This window comes from Erpetoichthys calabaricus, chromosome 3, assembly GCF_900747795.2.
Source record: "Erpetoichthys calabaricus chromosome 3, fErpCal1.3, whole genome shotgun sequence".
Classification (NCBI taxonomy): Eukaryota; Metazoa; Chordata; class Cladistia; order Polypteriformes; family Polypteridae; genus Erpetoichthys; species Erpetoichthys calabaricus.
Window position 1 is genome coordinate 131425074 of NC_041396.2, and position 20588 is coordinate 131445661.

Here is a 20588-nt window from a genome sequence, read left to right on the forward strand (position 1 = left end):
AAATATATCTAATATCAATGATAAAGCTGTACATTTTATAATGTTCTCCTCCTCTTTCAAAAATAAAGGGCTAATTGTAGAGATTTTGTAGTATCTGGGAACAGATAATCGGTAAAAGGCTAACTTTTTACATTAATACAGAACAAATACATAAGAAGGGACAAAAATGACTGTTCTTTCTGTGGAAACTTAATTGTTTTAAAGTGGACATTATAATGACATAAACCTTTCTCCTATTGTTGAATTAGCTTTTTTCTATTTTGGTTTGTAACTCTTGGCGTTAAGAACATAGAGTATCTAAACAACATTTTGAAAATGAGTAGTAAAATTACTGATTTACAGCAGTCCTCCCTTACTTTGTTGTCATCATGCCACAAATTTAGGTTCCTGGTTATCAAGAGTAACAGATTTAAGACTTTCATTTATCTCCCAATATATAAATGTTTTAAATTCCCATGATTCTAGGGATCCTGCTGAACTTGTATGATGTATTGTTAGAATTCATTTTTCTTATCTGCAGAAATTATTCAGGTGTATGGACTGCTTGTAATTATGGTTGTCACACTGGCTTATTTTCTTATATCTGTGCAACAATGTCCTATGTATTTACTTTCTTGCTACAAACAAATAAATGTATACGTAACCCAAGTCCACTTTCTCAGCTACCTTCTACACAATCAATGTGGCCTGAATACAGGACCATTTAATGAAATATACTTCTCCATTCCTCCATCACTCCTCATTCTCTCTCACTCAAGTGAAAGTTGATGTTCTCTCATCGGCTACATTTATGCTTTTCTGACTAAATAACCTCAGTGGGCCTCACCAAACTTTTGCTTGAATCATGCAATTTTCTAGCCCATTCACACTTCTTAAAATTTCAGCCATGACAGAAAAAATTAATACCTATCCATCAAAAGTGATTAATTTCAAGTTGAATATGAATTATATGATGAATATTTAAATTGGGCAATGACGGTTTTTTGTAGTGAAAAGAAAATTGGCATAACTGACATAAATGACCATTGTATCAGAACTTATGTTTATTGTTTTTATGACTTTTGTTTGTTCTAATATGTTATGGAATGCTCATAATGCTCTTTGGAAAAAAGAAATACATAGGTTTGTAATTTTTTTTATTTGTAATATGGGCTTTCTAATGCATATGTTTTTTCCTCCTAGGCCACTTCTTGTTTATGAAAGGTAAAAATGCCTCCTCCATCTTAAGTCCTTGGCTTCGCAGCAGCAATGAACTGTGTACCTTCCAGTTAGCTGTCTATCTACATGGTGAACAGCGAGGCCGCTACACCGTTTACCTTTCTGAGAATGGCAAGCTTTTGCAGGAAATTGCCTCAACAGAGAAAGCTGCTGTTACTGGGTAAGCCTTGTTTTGGAAAATTGGGGGGATGGGTTGGCGGAATGTTTAAATTATAATTTATTACCATATCTTTCCATAAACAACATCTGTATTATATTTACAATATGACAACTCCATATACAAATTAAATTGTGGAATATTCTACAAATTTTTTTGGATTACTGTACATAATATTCTTGCTAACATCGACAAACAAATTCATGATTTCTGAACATTGCACCAAGATAACTTTATGTCACAAAGGAACAAGACAAGTCTTTTTTAACTTAAGTGGCAATGATAAATTTATTTTCCTCTTTGTGAAACTCTTTATCTCTTAAAATGTGATTTATATTTTGTGTCCCTTGTCAGTTATTATGGTGGTGCGTGTGAATGCAGTGGGTGCTTCAGCTCTGACTACTTTAGTGTTCAATTCTCATTGTAGTTTATTGGTAATTTGACTGGTCCAAAGGCGGACACATTAGCACGTAGAAATATGACCGAACCATGTTGGGTTGTAAAAATGTTTTGAACAGTTTATTAAAGTTACCAATGGAAACAATGGAGACACTAGTTGGCCTCGGCCTGCTAAACATTGTGACCCACAAAACCACGGCATTGACCAGAGCAAATGTACAACGCAAACGCACCGAGAGGAAACAGAAATGCGGCAAGGGAGCTTTCATTCATGCTAGGTTAAAGGCCAAGCCAAACTGACCATCACTGCCGACTATTCTCCTAGCAAATGCCCGCTCCATTGATAGCAAGCTGGATTATATCAGATTACATCATAGCACCCAGTGTGAATTGAGGAACTGCTGTGCTTTTGTTGTCATGGAAATGTGAGTACACAAGAACATCCCAGTCTCTGCCATCCACCTTGATGGGCCAACTACCTTGCTGACAGACAAGCTATGCTGTGTGGTAAGACTTGCAGGGACAGTTTGTGTTTATATATCAACAAGGACTGATATTCTAATGCAACAATCATTTTATGTCATTGCTCAGCACTGGTGGTGTTTCTATCCCACGTATCCTGACAGGGTTCTGATTATTGCTGGTGACTTTAATCATGCCAATCTGAAATCAGTCCTACCAACATTCCGCTACCATGTTAAGTTTCCAACAAGAGGACAAATTAAACTTGATATGGTTTATACAAGCATATGTGGTGCATACTGGGCTGTGTTCTTCCCCAAGATGGGTGTATTGGACCATTCTCTGTTAAAGTGATTCCTGCTTACAAACAAGTGCTAATATGTTCAAAACCAGTTATAAAGAAAATTATAATATGGCCAGAAGGGTCCTTTTCAATGCTTCATGTCTGTTTTGAACTTGCTGATTGGGACATTTTCAGAGAGGCTGCTGCTTATGATGGAACTGTGAACTTGGAGGATTACACAGATTCTGTGATCAGCTACATCACCAGATGTAAAGATGACATAACTTATCACCAAGCTATACCCCATAAGAGCTAATCAGAACCCCTGTTTGACCTCTAAAGTGATAGCCCTGTCAAAAACTTGAGATACTGCCTTTAAAGCGGGTGATAAAAAAGCACTCTTCTTTTCTTAGTGCCTTGTACAGTACATGTGCATTCAAATCCACGTTTGTGTGTCAGCTTCTATCCCGCCACATCAGAGAATTCCCTGTAATTTCCAGCTGAGTAAAGAAGAGTGTTCATGTCTCACCTTGCAGAGAAACTTTGTCGTCACTAAATTCTTACAAGAAAAGGCGATGGAAAAAGAAAAGTGGATGCAACATCGACAAGCTTCTGTTCCAAGACATCCTAGAATCCCTGAAGCCTATGAAAAATCTCATAATCCCAGGCCACCTTAAATTCCTTTGCACCTTTCTATTAGCATCTTTTGTGTTGTAAATGTGCCGATCAGCACAGGCATCAAACAGCCTGCTATCCCTTCCCCCCACTGACGCAGCTCAAGTTGCAAAGAAGATTCTCAGAGCTCAAGTGTGTTTATCTGGGTGTGAGGTTCCTTAAATTGTAGAGGGTAAATAATATATCGCCATTTGGAATACATATATTTCAAGTGTGTTCCGTGTCTACAACAATCTGTGTAAATGTGGAATGACAGGAAATGTGTGGCAGGAATTGTTGAACACATAACTAAACAGAAACCTTTTTCATGTTTTAGTAATAACTGAAAAAATGTAGATATGAAGTCACATAAACACTTTCACAAAATGTATACGTCTAACAAAACAAGTGTGTTTTTATTCAAGAATATAACCAAAGAAAAAGAAGTTGGCTTAGGGCACAAGTTAGATATATCCGCTTGGTTGGTGCAGCAGTAACAACTGCTTTCTCCTAAACAAGAGGTTGTGGGTTCAATTCCCCTGTAGTGTGCTGCTATTTTTATTACTATTAAGTAATGAAAATATACATTTGATTTGAATCTACAACAGCAAGTGTAAATTTATGGTACTTGTAAAAGGTTTTTTTTTTTTCAGTTTTGTTCTCTGTTACGTTCACGCAAAAAAACGATCTCATGCTGTTAGTTTTCAACTAATATTACATTAGTGCGATGATGTTTTCTGATGCTCTGTGTTCTCCTTAAAGATGGAGCATCCCCTATTTCTCCCAGTATATGGTACAACCACAAACTTATGTTATATCTGTATTAACAGAACAAAAATAGAACAAAAATAACACATAGGCTGATTATGTTGTGCAAGTGGTGGTGGCTATGAGCAAAAGCACAAAGTTGGTCATAGATTTCAGGAACTACAAAGCACACCACATTATCAAGTATACTGGAGAGTGTTCTGTGAAGAAGGTCAGAGGCTTACTATATTTTTGCAGACATCATCATTAGTCACCTCAAGTGTACATAACATCTCAGATATGGTCAAGAAGGCTCCACCACAACTTTTCTCATCAAATGTCTGACAAAAGGACATATGCCTCTATTTGTGCTCATCATCTTCTACAGGTGCAGAAATTGTGTAACATCTTGGTATGGTACCTGTTCAACTCTTGATTGCACAGCACTGCTGAGGATAGTGAAGCTAGTACAGAATCATTAGAACCCAAGTTAACAGATACAGGGATAGCTTATACCCAAAATGCTAATCAACAGCCACTCATACTCACAATTGTATGAGTGTTTCTTTTATATGTGTTTTATATAATTTATAATATTGTATTTATTGTGTGATGGTAGTTTCTGTTACTATTCGGTGGGATACATAAAATTTCACTGTGCTTACATACATTTAGTATATTTTAATTTGAAATATTGTTTCAGGTGGATTTCTCATTATAAGGAAGAATTCAGCTCACAAGGCCTTGTTAGTAAAGTCTCAGGCCAGGAACGGCAAAAACACTTGTCTGATTAAGGATAGGTACAGTACCTGGATAGACAGCAGTTTGCCTTGTTAGGAGTCTAGACATCCAATATGTTTAGACTACCTGATGGCTCTTTGTTTTAGTAAGTGATTGGTCTCTGATTCTTTGTGGCCTGTGGGTGGATGGAAAGGAAGATAAACTGGGCATCTTTGTTAGCCTAAATTTATAATGGCTTTGTACTTCTTTGATGCACCTCTTGGACCAATGGTCCTTACCAATAACCCGTCTCTTTCACTTTAGCCACTGGCTAGGATAATTTTTTTTTTGTCCTTGCACATTTACAACTTCTTAGAGGTCCCCCTAGTTCTTAGTTTACTCTGGTTCTTGTCTGGTAATTTGTAAGTAGAAGACACTTTTATCTGGACATCCATTAATGGTCACTAAATATTTTTTTCTGTGTAGGTCAGGTTTTTCTTAAGATCTCATCTGGTTCTAAAAGTATTATTTTTTTCCCCCAAGTACATATTTTTATAAAAAATTGCACCATCCCTAAGACAACAGGCAAAATATTTTAAATATTTTTTAGAATTACACAGCTCATAATCTAAACCCTTGTACACATTTTATCAGGGTATGAATTATGCTGTGAAGGTATTTAATGTCTCAAGTCCTTCTAAAGCCAAATTAGTCTGTAATTGTGTGAAAAAGTCTGAAGTAAAGTTGAAGTTGTGGCAAGACTATCTAGAATATTAATGATGATAGCTCAAAATATTTATCATAGTTTTTCATTAAAGTTACACAGCCCTGTAATAAGGTCAAACCAATTAGTCTTCACAATCTTATCTCAACAAATATTTCCTGGGAAAATGCTAGCTGTGGAGATGTACTGAAATGTCTACTTTTTTGTATATCAAATTCAATTAAACAGCACTTTATGAAGCCTGTTGTTTCACTGCCTATATTGATTAAAGCAAGGTTCTTCAAAGCAATTTCTGCATGGTTCTATGACCAGTAGCATTAAACAAAATCTCATAAAAGAGATTTTTAAAAACCACAGTTGCATAGATGACAAAGGCTTCATACAATGCTTTAAAACAAGTTAATTGCGCTTTTCATTTTTTATTAAAAAGAGGCAGCATCTTTATTGACCAAAAGTGGGTAGAAAAATATTGGTTATTAGCTAAATAGAAACTCAAGCGCGTGAAAAGTATTATGCATCTGTTATTCAATGTGGAACAAAGTATTCAAACGTTTAATAACAGTAGCTGTTTTCATATAGTAAGCAACCTAGCTACCTGAGTAATACACAGCTAAGATGCCAAAGACCTTCCCACATTTGGTTTTGTGTGTTCTCCTTCTTTAAGTCGATATTGAAGTCTAGTGGCTGAGACACTTTACACAGTGCTGAAGCTTTCATTGGTTGGTAAATGCAGTCATAAGTTTCATGCTAAATAATAAAGTGATAGTGTTTTATGGAGGTTGGTGGAAAAAGACATATTTTCAGCACCAGAATTATGTGTTGATTTTCTTCATAGACACAAATAAATATGAAACTAGGTACTTTAAACAATAGTAGGCACTGGTGAAATGAGGAGCAGGTTAAATATAAATGAATGCATGTTGAAATTAAGGTGAAAAATAACAAATATGGAACTGTACTACAATACATGTCTCTGTGTTTACACTTTTTTTTTCATGCACACCATAAGTAGTAGTTACGGGAAACGTTTCAAGCTTTTTTAAACTGAGAACTCATCAAAGATGTGTTATTCACTGGGGGAAAAAAGAAGTTATTCTATGAGGGAACTTATTTCAGTTCTGTGTAAAAATTTCACTAGCCAAATTAGGTAATTTTAACTACAGCCTAGTGAATTGAGTTAATGTATCTTACTGGAGGTACTGAAAGTGAAACAACTGTAAATAAAAAAACTTGAAACATTTATTTTAAATCTCTTTGAAATTAGGTGACAGTTGTGTAATTCTAATTTAAAAATTAATTTAATCCACAAATAAAGAAATAATCAGAAATTTCATTTTCAGACAAAATATAATGAATCAAACACCAATAACAAATACTGTTCTTTTAATGAAATATTTAATGAGTAACAGTAGATGACATTGTTTCGTAACTTAACCTTTTGGCATCACATGGAGAACAGAAATATTCTCTTGTAATTCAGAGTTTGAAACATGTTTGTTGGTTTATCAAAGTCAAACTAGACCAGTTACCTTCATAACCATACAGATCTTACATTTGTACATTTATAACCACATGGTGGAACTCATAGCAGTGTTGCTCCCCTCCGAGTATCTGCACCCTGTGGACATAGAAGCAGTGTGAAAAGCACTGCTCCGCCTCACACCCAATTGAGGTTAGGTTGTCTCTCTGCCCCCGCAGAGAATGGCCTTCCAAAAACGTGAGCGTGCGGGCTCATGTGTTGTAATGTCTTTTTTTTTCTGGGTCTTTCTTTTACTCTGGGGTGTTGTAACAATCTGGATCTCTTTATGGCATACTGAGAGACCCTGTAGTATCTGCACCCTTTAGATTTGTGTGTGCTCATCGCTGATTTGGTGAGGCACTGAAGGATCCGGACATTGGCACTAACACTCCTCTTTGGCTCCCCCTCCCCTACCTCCAAGCAGTTGGTCACCACACCTACACTTATTGTCGGACTTCCATCTACTTGCCTCCCTTCAGATTTCTCATCCAGGAACAATTCAGAAGGAGTTCTGGTATTTTGTATGGTACAGGATACACTTACCTGTACCACCGAATCAATCAGGCTGGAGATTTCGAGTCCATGCCTCTTCAAGTACGCATAGATTGCCTTCATTGGCTCCATGGCTGTCCTCTCCAGTTCTTCAACAAGGCTCCTAAAATAAGTGAGCACCTGTAACAGAGAATGTACATGTTGAAAAAGCCTCTCCAGTTCCCGTACATCAAATGCATTAGTGCATATATCCTTTCCCACCAACGGGAAGCCAGGTGACATGGACCTCTCCGGCAAGGAGGAAGGTTGGGGTAGTCCCCACACAGGCTTTACAACTTGTTTTAGTTTGGGAAAATGGTTCCAAGGTTTTAAGAGAAAATAAGCAGGCAGGAATCAAAGAGGAAAGGTCCAATACTTCAATTGTGTTTACTTGTTCAAATATAATATCAGTTACATACAATATAATAGCAATATACATGCAGATATAGGAATTGTACTATTGACTTACAGTAATATATATATATGACTTATACTATACTTACAGTAATATCAAAAGACCCAGAGCCATCATCCTAGACCAGTAGACTGAGGGAGCCCGCGTGTCAGTCTCGTCAGAGGATCAACTCGTGAGCCTGGTCCAATACCGGGCGGTGTGCACGTTCCCCACGGTTGAGCTTCCAAAGAAACTGAGGGCGGAACCTTCCCTTATATACTAATTGAGTGTCCTTGCCCAAAATGGCTTACGTGTAAGCAGTGTATACAGAAGTGATCAGTTTCTGCACACCTTCTTCCCACGGGACATCTTATGTGTTATCTCTACTAAGCCTAAAACAATCCTTCTTAGAGACATCAAAACAACTTACAGAAAAACATCTTGCATTAATTAACCTTTCCCTAAAACATTCTGAAACCCTCTATGAGAAACAGGCTTTTGCACATTCTTTCGCTATCATCCCAAACATTCCAATCTTTGTAGCTGGTTTTGCACTGAAGCGACCAACCCCCTCTTACTCCTTTATTTCATCCCTTCTCCTGTTACAGAGAAAACCTTTATATTACAATCGGTCCCTCGCTCAGCGCAAAACCAGCAACCTTGTCTGTCGTGCTCTATTATTAATACGTTTTAAAACACAAAACACATAGCAATTAAATATAGTCATTAAAGCAATAATAATAATAAGCAGCACCAAAGGGTGGAGGAAAACTGACAACATTGTGGATGCCTTTGGTGACCAACCTGTAAAGATTGACCACCACGCATTTACAGATTCACCTTCAATTTTGGTCCCTAAAATTTGTAATTGAGACGTCGTCATGACTGTCTGTACAGTAAGTGCATCTACATGTTTTTGATGTTTAGCAGCCAATTCTTTTAATTGCAGGGAGCTATTTAATAGACGTTCAGCTACAGCCAGTGAAATTGAGGTCGGAGCATGCCAGACTTGCCATTGGACCTTGGTAAGATGGTTTTTAGTGGTGTAATTATTCAGATAGTAAGTATTATTTGCTATTTGCCAAACATATACATTATCAAGACATCCAGAAAACGGAACCTGTGGCAGCCTACGATTAGCGATGGTGGTGGAAACACAGAGTCGGTGAGGTCCCACTTCATACAGAGTGGTGTTCTGATTAACTAGTCTCCAATTACAGGTGGTTGCTTTACCTGAAATACATGGGTTTTCCTGTCCTGACATCAATCCACAGAACATACCAATATTGGTGTGTTCGCAATTTCGTAAATCATATGTTTTGTTAGTTTTAGGTTCTAGCCACTCACCATCCAATTGCAGCTGCCAAAAGTGTCCGTGTGCAACAACAGGTAAAACGTGATATCTACACAAGGTTATCATAGTGGTAACATTATATTGAAACCAATACCCATTACATATTGTATCATTACACCTAGTATCTTCAGGTTTAACCGTTAACCATAAGCTACTGCTAATGTTCCATATATCTTGCCATATTTGCATATTATTAGTCCTTAAAGCCATTTGCATGTTATTTTTCTGTATCTGTGCTTGTAATATGTTAAAAGTGCATACAGTCCAGTTCATGAAAGTTGAGACATTTAGCCATCGAATGTCATTGCTAGCCATGATTATCCAATCTGAAGCGCGTTGTTCCCAGTTTACTGTTTGCTGATGAGAGACCATGGACTGAGGTAACCACCTAGCCATTTGGTCTGCCACTTTGTGAGTATGTCGTCCCACATTCTCAAGCTTGTTTGCAGTTATTTCATTATCTATGGTGTTTAAAGTTCCTAGGGTGGTGCCAACCCCTCCTAAGAAAGTGTCATACCATGCCCGTTTAGCACGCTTACACTGTGGCAACAGTGGAAATGTCACTTGCCATGTAACCTTAGTCCTTTTTGCTGTCATAGAAACAAGTTTACATGTGTCAATTATTGGTTCTACATGTGACTGTCTTGTTATGGGGGTTCTGGCCCACACGGCTATAGCAAGCATTGGTATAGTCCTGTTAATAATTTCAGTTGCATTGATCCAGCCAATGGGCCCAGTCTTATTAGAGGTGTATTCGCCTGATGTTGCATTAACCTCGCACTGTACCTTGGAACCGTTCCAGGGCCCCATACACCAAGTTACTTTCGACGTCCAGGTAATATTTAAGTTTTCAGAGCACTCAATCAGATACTTCTGTGGTTTTACCCCCGGCACCTTCAAGTTCGAGGAGTAGATGGTGCACCCGTCACCAGTCGTAATTGTAAGGACATTGCAAGACTGATTCTCTGGACACGTCGTGTTCTCCTGCCGTCTAGATTTAGTGGAATTGTTCCACCACCATCGGACCTGAGTCGTCTCCGTTGCCTCGCCTCCTAATGTGGTGGCTCCTACTTCATTCAGAACACCCCCAATTCTGTAAAACAAGAACACAGCATGTTGCACCCACTCCTCACTCCCGTCTATAGCAGTGTTTTACAGGAACATTTACCCATGCTTCTTCTCCATTGTATAGAACAGTTACAATCAAATCCTGTCCCATTGCGATGATTTCTGCCGGGCGGGGTGGTCCATGAGGTTGTTTAACCCACACCTTCGCCCCATTAACCAATTTAGGAGCATCTGTTGATCCAAATCCCCCCACATTCCGGCCAGTCTTAACTACTGGTGCAGTACTTTCCTGCACTTTTCCCATGTGAACTGGTATTATTAACAATTGCGCTATTCGATCTCCCTTAGTCAATTTGATTGGATCCCCCATTGAGGATTGTAACAGAACTTTGACGGTCCCTTGGTAATCTGCGTCGATTACGCCTGCTAGCACAGTGACTCCCTTTAGCGCTAGACTTGATCTTGGGCATACATGCCCGTAGTGTCCCTTCGGGATTTTCACCCCTATCCCTGTATTAATTATAGTTACTCGTTCAGTGACTGTCTCATCCTGTATCGCATAGAGATCTAAGCCTGCTGCCCCCTCATTGCCCCTAATGGGTAGTTTCGCGTCTGGATGCTCTGTCCAGATCTGTATTGGCCCGTCTGCGTCCATTTTACAGATCTGAAATTTCATCCTCTGCAACGGAGTTGAACCTGTTGCAAATGGGCGATTATTGAGCGCGCAAACCACATCCACTAAATGCTCCTTCCAGTTTTGGAGCGTTCCCCCTCCTCTCTTACTCAGCTGAGTTTTCAATAACCCGTTAACTCGTTCCACTAACCCTGCGGCCTGCGGATGATAGGTTACATGGTATACCCACTCTACCTGTCTTTCCGCCGCCCAGCGCTTCACTTTCCATCCTGTAAAGTGCGTCCCGTTATCTGATTGAACCTGCAATGGGAGGCCATATGCCAATTCTACCTTTTGAAGGGCCAATAGGGTGGCCTCTTGGTTGGCATGTGGGCAGGGATGTACCACCAATACTCCGGAGTATGTGTCCACCACCGTGCATGCATACTCACACCCTTTGGACCTAGGCATGGGCCCAATAAAATCAATTTGCCAAATTTGTCCTGGTTCCCGCCCCCTGTTAATATGTCCCATTACTGGTTGCAATACCGGGAGCTTCTGCTGATGCTGACATGTTTCACAATTTAATCCTACCTCCCTCGCTTTGTCTATAGTTAGGGCCACCCCCCTCTCTGCTGCCCACTTTACAGTAGCAGCCGCCCCAAGGTGACCCCCCCCTCATGCGCCCACTTTGCCATGTCTGTTCCATGTTCCATTATTGTTACTGTCGCGGTTTTGGTTTGGGCATCCGCCACCGCATTAAAAAGAGCCTCTGCATCCGTCCCTTTTGTATGCGCGTCCACGTGCGACACCGTGATGTTAGGATTATTGGCAGCAATTTCCCAAATTTGTTCCCACATCTCTCTCCCCCAAACGTCCCTTCCTTTGATTGCCCACTTATTTTTCTTCCATGTGGGCATCCACACTCCTAGCCCGTTTGCCACGGACCATGAGTCAGTGTAGATATGACAGGGACTCAGCTTTTCCTGCTGTAATATCATCGCTACTGCCTGTAGCTCTGCCCACTGACTGCTCTTTCCTTCTCCCCTCCCTTCCAGCATTTTCCCAGTGTGAGGATTATACGCCACCGCTTTCCAGCAGCGCCGCCCCCCCACCACTCTGCAACTCCCATCGGTGAACCAGGCGTGCTGTTTTTGCTCGTCTGTCAGGGTATCGTATAACTTACCCCATTTCACCGGCGACTCCTCCTCGTGAGTCACCATTATTATTTCCTCACCTTCCTCTGGTACCTCTGCCACTTTCTCGTGTAATACAGACACACCGGTTGCGCCGGGCTTTGCCCGGTCAGCTATGTACCATTTCCATTTGATTATGGTGTTTTCTTGGGCTGCCCCCACCCTGTGAGTTTTGGGGTTGCTCATTACCCATGTCATGATCGGTATCTGCGGTCGCAAAAGGACCTCATGTCCTAGTGTCAGTTGTTCTGTGTCTATGAGTGCAAGATAACATGCCTGCAATTGTCGTTCGAACGGAGTGTAGCGTGAACATGCATCTGCTAATTTTTTAGACCAGAACCCTAAAGGTCTGCGTTTCCCACTCTGCTTTTGCCACAAGCTCCAGTTAGCATAGCACTCGGTTGAGGACACCTGCAATTCTAGAGGCCCATCCTCCACCCTTGCCAGGCTCCCTGCCTGCACTATCGCTTCCTTGGCCAGCGCGAAAGCCACCTGCGCTTCTGGTGTCCATTCGAACGTATTCTTTTTACGTGTGATCTTGTATAACGGCCCCAGAATTTGCCCCATGTGCGGTATATGGTGTCGCCAGTATCCAAATAGCCCCACAAATTTCTGCACATCCTGCTTTGTTTTTGGGGTTGCAAAGTGAACGACTTTGTTGCGTACCTTTTCCACTATCTCTCTTTCTCCCTTGTTCCACTGAATCCCCAAAAACTTAACCATGTGAGAGGGTCCTTGTATTTTTTGTGGGTTAATTTCCCATCCCTTGCTTTTCATGTGTTCTACTAATGAGGCTATCGCCTCTCCTACCTGCCCCTCTGTCTCCCCCTGCACCATGATGTCATCGATATAATGGGTGATTGTGAGGTCCGTCGACCTTTTCCACTCATCTAAATGTTCTGCCACCAGCCGGTGACAGATGGTTGGAGAATGTAAATACCCCTGTGGCAGGCGTGTGAAAGTGTATTGTCTCCCCAGCCATGTAAATGCAAACTGATCCTGCTTATCCTCAGGGATGGGGATTGTGAAAAAGGCATTTGCCAAGTCTATCACCCCGTAACACTTTCCCTTACTTGCCTGAATTTTTTCTATCAATGTAATAGTGTCAGGCACCGCCGCCGTCAGGGGCGGTGTGTGCTTATTTAGTTCTCGGTAATCTACCGTCATTCGCCAAGTGCCGTCTGACTTTTTAACAGGCCAGATTGGATTGTTCCACTTAGTGGTTGCTCCCCTCAACACTCCTACGTTCAGGTAATCTTTTATTGCAGCCTGGATTTCTTCCTGCCCTCCTGGAATCCTATACTGTTTTTGACACACTACCTTTCGGGCGATTGGGATGGGGAACGGTGGTATTGTCAATTTCCCCACTGTCACTGCTCTAACTTTCTTTGGGCCCCCAAAGGAAAATGTCCCCTCATTGGGGAGATGAAGAGTCATCCCCCGTAAAATGTCCATCCCTATTATATACTCTTTCACTGGGGTGATTAGTACGGGGTAGGGTCTCACGGGCAACTGACCAATTTGTAACATCACCGTCACCTGAGTGGCAGGGATGTCCGTTCCCCCGATCCCCTGCACTGTCAATCGTTTCCCCTTGAATTTAGATGGATTCCCATATATTAAAGTGGCCTCCGCACCCGTATCGATGAGAGCCTTTACTATTTGTTTGTTTTTAGTTTCCCAATGTATCGTTACCGGTACAAAAGGTCGAATGTCCGCATCGTGCCAATTTAGAGCTCTCACCTGTGCTTGGCCCCATCCCTAACAATCTCGTGCTGCGCGTTCTAATTCTTTGATGGGATATAAAGTCCTTCCTTTATTTTTCCCTTTCCCATTGCTTTTAGCTTTCTTCCCTCCTTTCTTATGTTTACTCTTGCGCCAGTTTTTCCCCCTGTCTTCCTCCTCCTCCTCCTCCTCCGAGGAGCTCTCGGAAGATGAAGAGGGGCCAGTTTCATCACGCTTCTTACTCAACTTTTCCCACTCAGCAAAAGTAAGAACTTTGTCATGCTTTTTACTTAATTTTTCCCATTCAGCGAAGGTAAGAAGTGAATGTACTTCTGCCTTTGCTACTCGTTTCTTTATTCCACCAGACTTATCTATAAGTCCTTTTTTCTTTGCCCTGTCCAGGAGTACTCCTGTAGGCTGTCCATCTATCTCTTCCTTAGGGACTTTAGCATTAATTAACGCTCCCCATAACTCCTTCCTATTCACTCCCCCTGTTCTATAGGCGCTATCCCTTGATGTAGCCCCAGTGGGTTGTGTTGCAGCTGTCCCTGGCGGGGGCTCCTCCCCACTCCCCCAGGTCACCTAAATCCCGTAATTTAGCTACAACTTCCCCCACTCCTGCACCTACCTCATTCAGTAAAAGAGTCATTATTATTCCTTTCAAGTTAGCAGGGGCTGTTTTTATTAGGATGGTCCTGGCTATAGATGTAAATGGGAACACATCTAACTGATCCGCTTGGCCCGCTACCACGGCGTCCCTCATTGCCAATTCTCTAACCACTCGAATTGCCTGCTGCAAAGTCGTCCATGGTTTTACTTCAGGCCAATTCTGTGGGTGTGGATATATTTCATACGCTGCGTTCGCCGCCAGCGCCAGCAACGTGCTGTCCCCTTCTAACTTAGTCAATTCTTGTCTCATTGCTTGTTTAAAACGGGAATCGACAGCATAATCTGTAAATTCAGTACCATCCCCCTTATCCAGTGACACATGCCCGGCTCCTGCATCATGCAAGCGTACAAGCCATGTGTCTACTGGCTCATTTCGCCCTTGTGCATAACGTGATCTAAATCCTTCTCTTTCTTGTGCAGTGTAATCTTCATAAACATCTCCCCTCCTAACATTACCCTGTGCATCAGTAAAAAGTCTGCGACGTGTCACGGGTTTAGCCTGTAAAGGCAGAGGATCAATTACCGACCCTGCATCGGGTCCGTCATCATCCTCATAATCATCATCCCAAATGTTACCATCCCATTTTTCAGGATCCCACTCATGGACGTTAACTGCGGCTACAAACGCTTTAACCTTCGCAACATCCGGTCTGCGCTTCTTTTTCGCATTCACCTTGGCTATGCAAAAGGCTGCCTTTTCCGCCATCCCCTCGGCTCTCTGTACCCGCGGCAATAATACAGCTACCTGGGATTCGGCCATTGAGGCCCGCCCTAACGCATCCGCCAAGTCCATTTGCATTTTCTTAATCTCCCTTTCTTTTTCGTCTATCAGACTATCCAGATTTTTAACCGCAGTTAGCAAAACCCACCCTCTCGTCTGCAAGCCCATTATGGGTTCCTTTGCAGATACCTGACATTTCTTAAGCGCAGCTAGCACATTCACTGGTGTTGGGGGATCCAAGCTCTGCCAATATTGTGCTAATCCCCCCCCACATCTCAATTCTCTGGCGCAGTCTTCCCATACCGTTTCCTCCCAGCCTGGGAGAGGTAAAGGAGCTGCGCCAGGGTTTTTATCCTTTTTCTTAAACATCTCTGATTTCCTTTGCCTCACTTAATAATTCAATATTTTACCAAATTCCCCAAAATCCTGCCGACTACGCCAAAATGTTTTAGTTTGGGAAAATGGTTCCAAGGTTTTAAGAGAAAATAAGCAGGCAGGAATCAAAGAGGAAAGGTCCAATACTTCAATTGTGTTTACTTGTTCAAATATAATATCAGTTACATACAATATAATAGCAATATACATGCAGATATAGGAATTGTACTATTGACTTACAGTAATATATATATATGACTTATACTATACTTACAGTAATATCAAAAGACCCAGAGCCATCATCCTAGACCAGTAGACTGAGGGAGCCCGCGTGTCAGTCTCGTCAGAGGATCAACTCGTGAGCCTGGTCCAATACCGGGCGGTGTGCACGTTCCCCACGGTTGAGCTTCCAAAGAAACTGAGGGCGGAACCTTCCCTTATATACTAATTGAGTGTCCTTGCCCAAAATGGCTTACGTGTAAGCAGTGTATACAGAAGTGATCAGTTTCTGCACACCTTCTTCCCACGGGACATCTTATGTGTTATCTCTACTAAGCCTAAAACAATCCTTCTTAGAGACATCAAAACAACTTACAGAAAAACATCTTGCATTAATTAACCTTTCCCTAAAACATTCTGAAACCCTCTATGAGAAACAGGCTTTTGCACATTCTTTCGCTATCATCCCAAACATTCCAATCTTTGTAGCTGGTTTTGCACTGAAGCGACCAACCCCCTCTTACTCCTTTATTTCATCCCTTCTCCTGTTACAGAGAAAACCTTTATATTACACAACTCCACCTTTTCTATTTCACCGGCAGAAATTTGGCATGTAAATCTCGACCCCTTACCTTCTTTGGGGAGTATGGCTTGGCTGCTTACCGCCCCTCCCCCTTTTGCAAAGTCCCGTCCATCAGGCTTGGCAACAGTCATTTCAAAGGCACCCTCTGCTTCAGACCTCCCCTGGATCCTTGGGGCAGGTCCCACAGCTATCTCCGGCGAACAGTCAGGTGAGATCACCCTCACCTGACCCATCCAAGCCTACAGCGTCACTGTCTTCTTCGGGAACACTCTTCGGCCACAGACAGGTGTCCGGGCTTCTCTGGCTAGGGGATAAGTGCAAGCAAAAGACATGAAACATTCACAAGACGTCCCGGTCTTACTCCCATCTGGAACCCTTCTCCCAGTGCTTCACTCAGCCATCTTACCTCTTTGCCCCCAGGCAGCTTCCTTGCCTCCAATGACGCAGTGGTTCTGACCCCTCACCATCTTCAGACACTGCCTGTTCCATCTTCTTCCCATCATAGGTAGGAAGGCAGTGCTGTCAGAGGTTTTGCTGCGGTCTGTTGCACTGCTGTTGTGTGTGCGTGTGCTTGTGCTGCTGTGTTGGATTGACCACAAGTAATGATTTAATACGGGTCTCCTGCCTACCGATGGCCAGGAAGTCTAATCTGGAATGACACTTCTGGACCACCAGGGCATGTACAGTCACCCATACCCGACACAGACAGGCAGATACACAAGTGCAGCACACAACACACTTTTATTTCTGTGGGGAAGTGCTTTTCCCTTGCTTCCCACAGCAACACAATACAAATAAGCACCAAAGCACAGTCCTTTTCTTCTCTTCATCTCTGTCTTTCTCCGCCTCCACTCCTTTTCCTGCAAGCTTCATCCACCATTTCCTGAATGGAGTGAGGCGGCCCCTTTTATGTTGCCCCTGGGAGTGCTCTAGGTGGCTCATTAGCATTACCTGGAATCACACCAAGGTGAGATGGAAGTTCAAGGTAAGGTTCTGCAGCTCCCCCTGGCGGCCCCGAGTGTGCCCTGCAGGAATCAGTGGTGCCAGAGCCGACCAGGAGGACTGCCCTTTAGTGTCCCGGGGAGGTAGTGCCTCGCAGTTGCTCTCTCCACCGGTCCTTCCAATCAGCTGGTGTCCCAGCCAGGTACTGGCTCTGGCCACCCGTCATACTGTATATTTGTCAAAATTATACAAATAAAACAAAACAAGGTTGTCCCTCAATGATCGGGTAATTGAGGCTTCTCGTAAGGCTCTTGTTAGTCAGCTGTCCTTTCCACAGGGCGGTCTTGAATTTATAGTCCAGGGAGCAGAAGAGAGTTAGTTGTCCTCACTGAACAGTCTTTCCGTGCTGTGGAATAAAGAGAAGACAAGATAGTTAGCAGAGGCAGTGCCCCTTCTTGGCTTGGGATCATATCACTTACCTGCGAAGAATTTGAAAGTTGACCCAATGATGCACATTTGTGTGACAAATAATATATATACAGTTTACATATTTGTAGCTAGAAATACACAAAGCTGAATAAATTCCACAGTCACATCAAATCAATATTCCCTGCAATCCAGTTCACTTATGGAAAGAGAAATGAACCAACCCATCAATTTCCTGGATATCTTCATTGAAAGAGGTAGAAACACCACTTTGCAAGTCTTTACTGCAAGGAATGTTATGCATACAAAATATTACTTTTTTCTAGCAATCACCCTTCATCACATAAACGGAGTTGTGTTAAGACATTGTTCAGAAAGATTTACATCCTTTGTAATATGAAGAAAATGAAAAAGTGAAAAATGCTATCTTTTCCATTTGTTCACATCAAAGGGCTACTCTAAGACATTTATCAAAGAATGCTTAAATAAGAGACACCACAGACCTCTGCAAACTATTGACTCAAACCTGAATCCTCATTCTACCTATTCCTTATCATCGTGCAGTATCAGAAAGTACAGCATGCATCCTCTCCAGATCAGGGATCAAAATAGCATATACACCAGCAAACACTCTGCGAATAGTTCTTTTTAATGCCAAAAGCATGAAATCAGCAGCCCAAACATGGAACACAGTATACAATATTCCTTGCAGCACTTGCCCAGCTGTATAAACATCAAAAAACACTTGCAACACATATACAAGAGCATCACAATGCTGTCAGAAGGAACGACTCACGGTCTTTGATATTTACACGTACAAGTTGAACCAGACACACATTTAACTGTGACACGGTTCAAATAAGATTCAAGACTAACACTAAAAGTGCCAGAGAACTGGCTGAATCGTGGCTATTAAATGACACTTGGACATGAACCCAGTATATGCAGGCTTAAAAAGAAAAACATCTGCAAGACTTTATGACCAACTCCTTCCAAACCTCACCTTGTTAATCCATCCTCCTTACACCCCCCCCCCCCCATTTACTTTAGATTGCCTTTGATTCCTGTATGTCTGATCATTTTCATCTCATCTTCTCCCTTTGTGCATGTCTAGCTGCAAATATGTGTGTGTGTATTTATATATATATATCTATACCAATAAAAGGCAAAGCCCTCACTGACTGACTGACTGACTGACTCACTCACTCACTCACTCACTCACTCACTCACTCACTCACTCACTCACTCACTCACTCACTCACTCACTCATCACTAATTCTCCAACTTCCCGTGTAGGTGGAAGGCTGAAATTTGGCAGGCTCATTCCTTACAGCTTACTTACAAAAGTTAGGCAGGTTTCATTTCGAAATTCAAAGCGTAACAGTCATAACTGGAACCTCTTTTTTGTCCATATACTGTAATGGATGGGGGCGGAGTCGCGTATCGCATCATTACGCCTCCTACGTAATCACGTGAAACGCCTTGGGGCCAATCTGGAAGAAGGTAGCGCAGCGCCTTGATTTAAACGATTCCATGTCTTGGTGGGTTTAATACTGTGTAAGCATACATATTAACACATGTGCAATTAAACGTGTGCATTTACAGGGTGATTTCTCAGGCTTAAAAGCTCGCCTTTTATTAAAAAAGTAAATGCAAACTGTTTTCATTCTGAAGGGCACAAACCACGTTGGATTTTTTAATGATAGTTGATTAGTAAGGTCTATTAAGGGTGTAGCAGTAGAGGCGTGGAGCCACCTCTAACACCCTCAGGTACCACTCGAGACACAAGGTAAAAGTATAACTAGTATTTATTTTACTATTGTACAGTGCACAAAGCACCGTCCACTCCACACTCATATACACAATAAACTCTCACAATAATCACAAATCCTCCTCACCCAGACACTTCGCCACCCTACCTCCCAGCTGAGCTCAGTGTCTGGGCTTTCCCATAGTCCTTTTATATCCCCTGACCTGGAAATGGTTCCTGGCAAAACCCACAAGTCCGTTTCCTTCCGGGTCAGGGTAAACAGTCCTCTTCTTCACCCCGGGAGTACGTCGTTTCTTCCGGTCACGTGACTGTGACGCACTCCCGGGTTATAGGGCACGCAAGAGCCACTAGCCCCCCTACAGCGACTCCCGTGGTCCCCAAGGTATCCAGAAGGGCTGTGTATATAAACTACAAAGTCCATGAGGCCCTGCTGGAACTCGGGGCACCATCATGCTGTCCGGAGGGCTCCTCCTAGCGGCCTGGGTGTGGCGACCGGAGTCTGTAGCCGGTCGTCCATCACAGTTCCCCCCCCCTTAGCGACGACAACTGGGGCGGAGCGTCGATCCCCGAGAGGGGACGTCCTCCTCCAGGGGGACGCGTCATCCGGACCTTGGCTATGTTGTCTAGATCCCCCGGCGAACCTTGGGGAAACGGTGTATCTTTCTTTCCCACCGCTCCCCTGTCCTCCGGGGGACAACTTTGCCACACGTGGCCCGGTTGCCGACAGTTGTAGCACTCGCCGACGTCCTCTTGGTGGCCTCTCTTCCCAAGACCTGAAACATCTCGGGAATTCGGTCAGCTCCACCTTCTCCTCTGCCAAGGAGGGGTTAACGGCCGCTTTGTTGCTCTCCGCCCTTTTCTTTACACTGTCAGAACCCTCGTTTTATTTCGCGGATCTCCTGCTTTCTCTGGGCTTGTGCACAGCGTGAGGCTCTCTGTGGAAAAGAGAGAGCCTCTTTGCTGTTTGCACACCCGTTGTCCTATGTAATTTAGGAGGCGGCGTCATTAGTACCATATCGTTCCGGGTAACAGCACTTTCCAGCTGCCCCGGTTTGATTGGCACTTCCTCTGCCCCTCCAGTAACTATTGACAACTCCCTCTTCACGCGGGTCGGGGTC

General features: G+C 42.6%; 1 protein-coding gene across 1 annotated transcript in view; it reads left to right on the plus strand.

Annotated features, from left to right (window-relative positions):
- The window catches only part of LOC114648378 (ALK tyrosine kinase receptor), a 1111743-nt gene that overhangs the window by 490291 nt on the left and 600864 nt on the right, over positions 1 to 20588 (plus strand). Inside the window, 1 exon segment of the mRNA XM_051925325.1 lies at positions 1183 to 1378. Coding sequence (XP_051781285.1) covers positions 1197 to 1378 — 182 coding nt within the window. The 5' untranslated portion in view covers positions 1183 to 1196.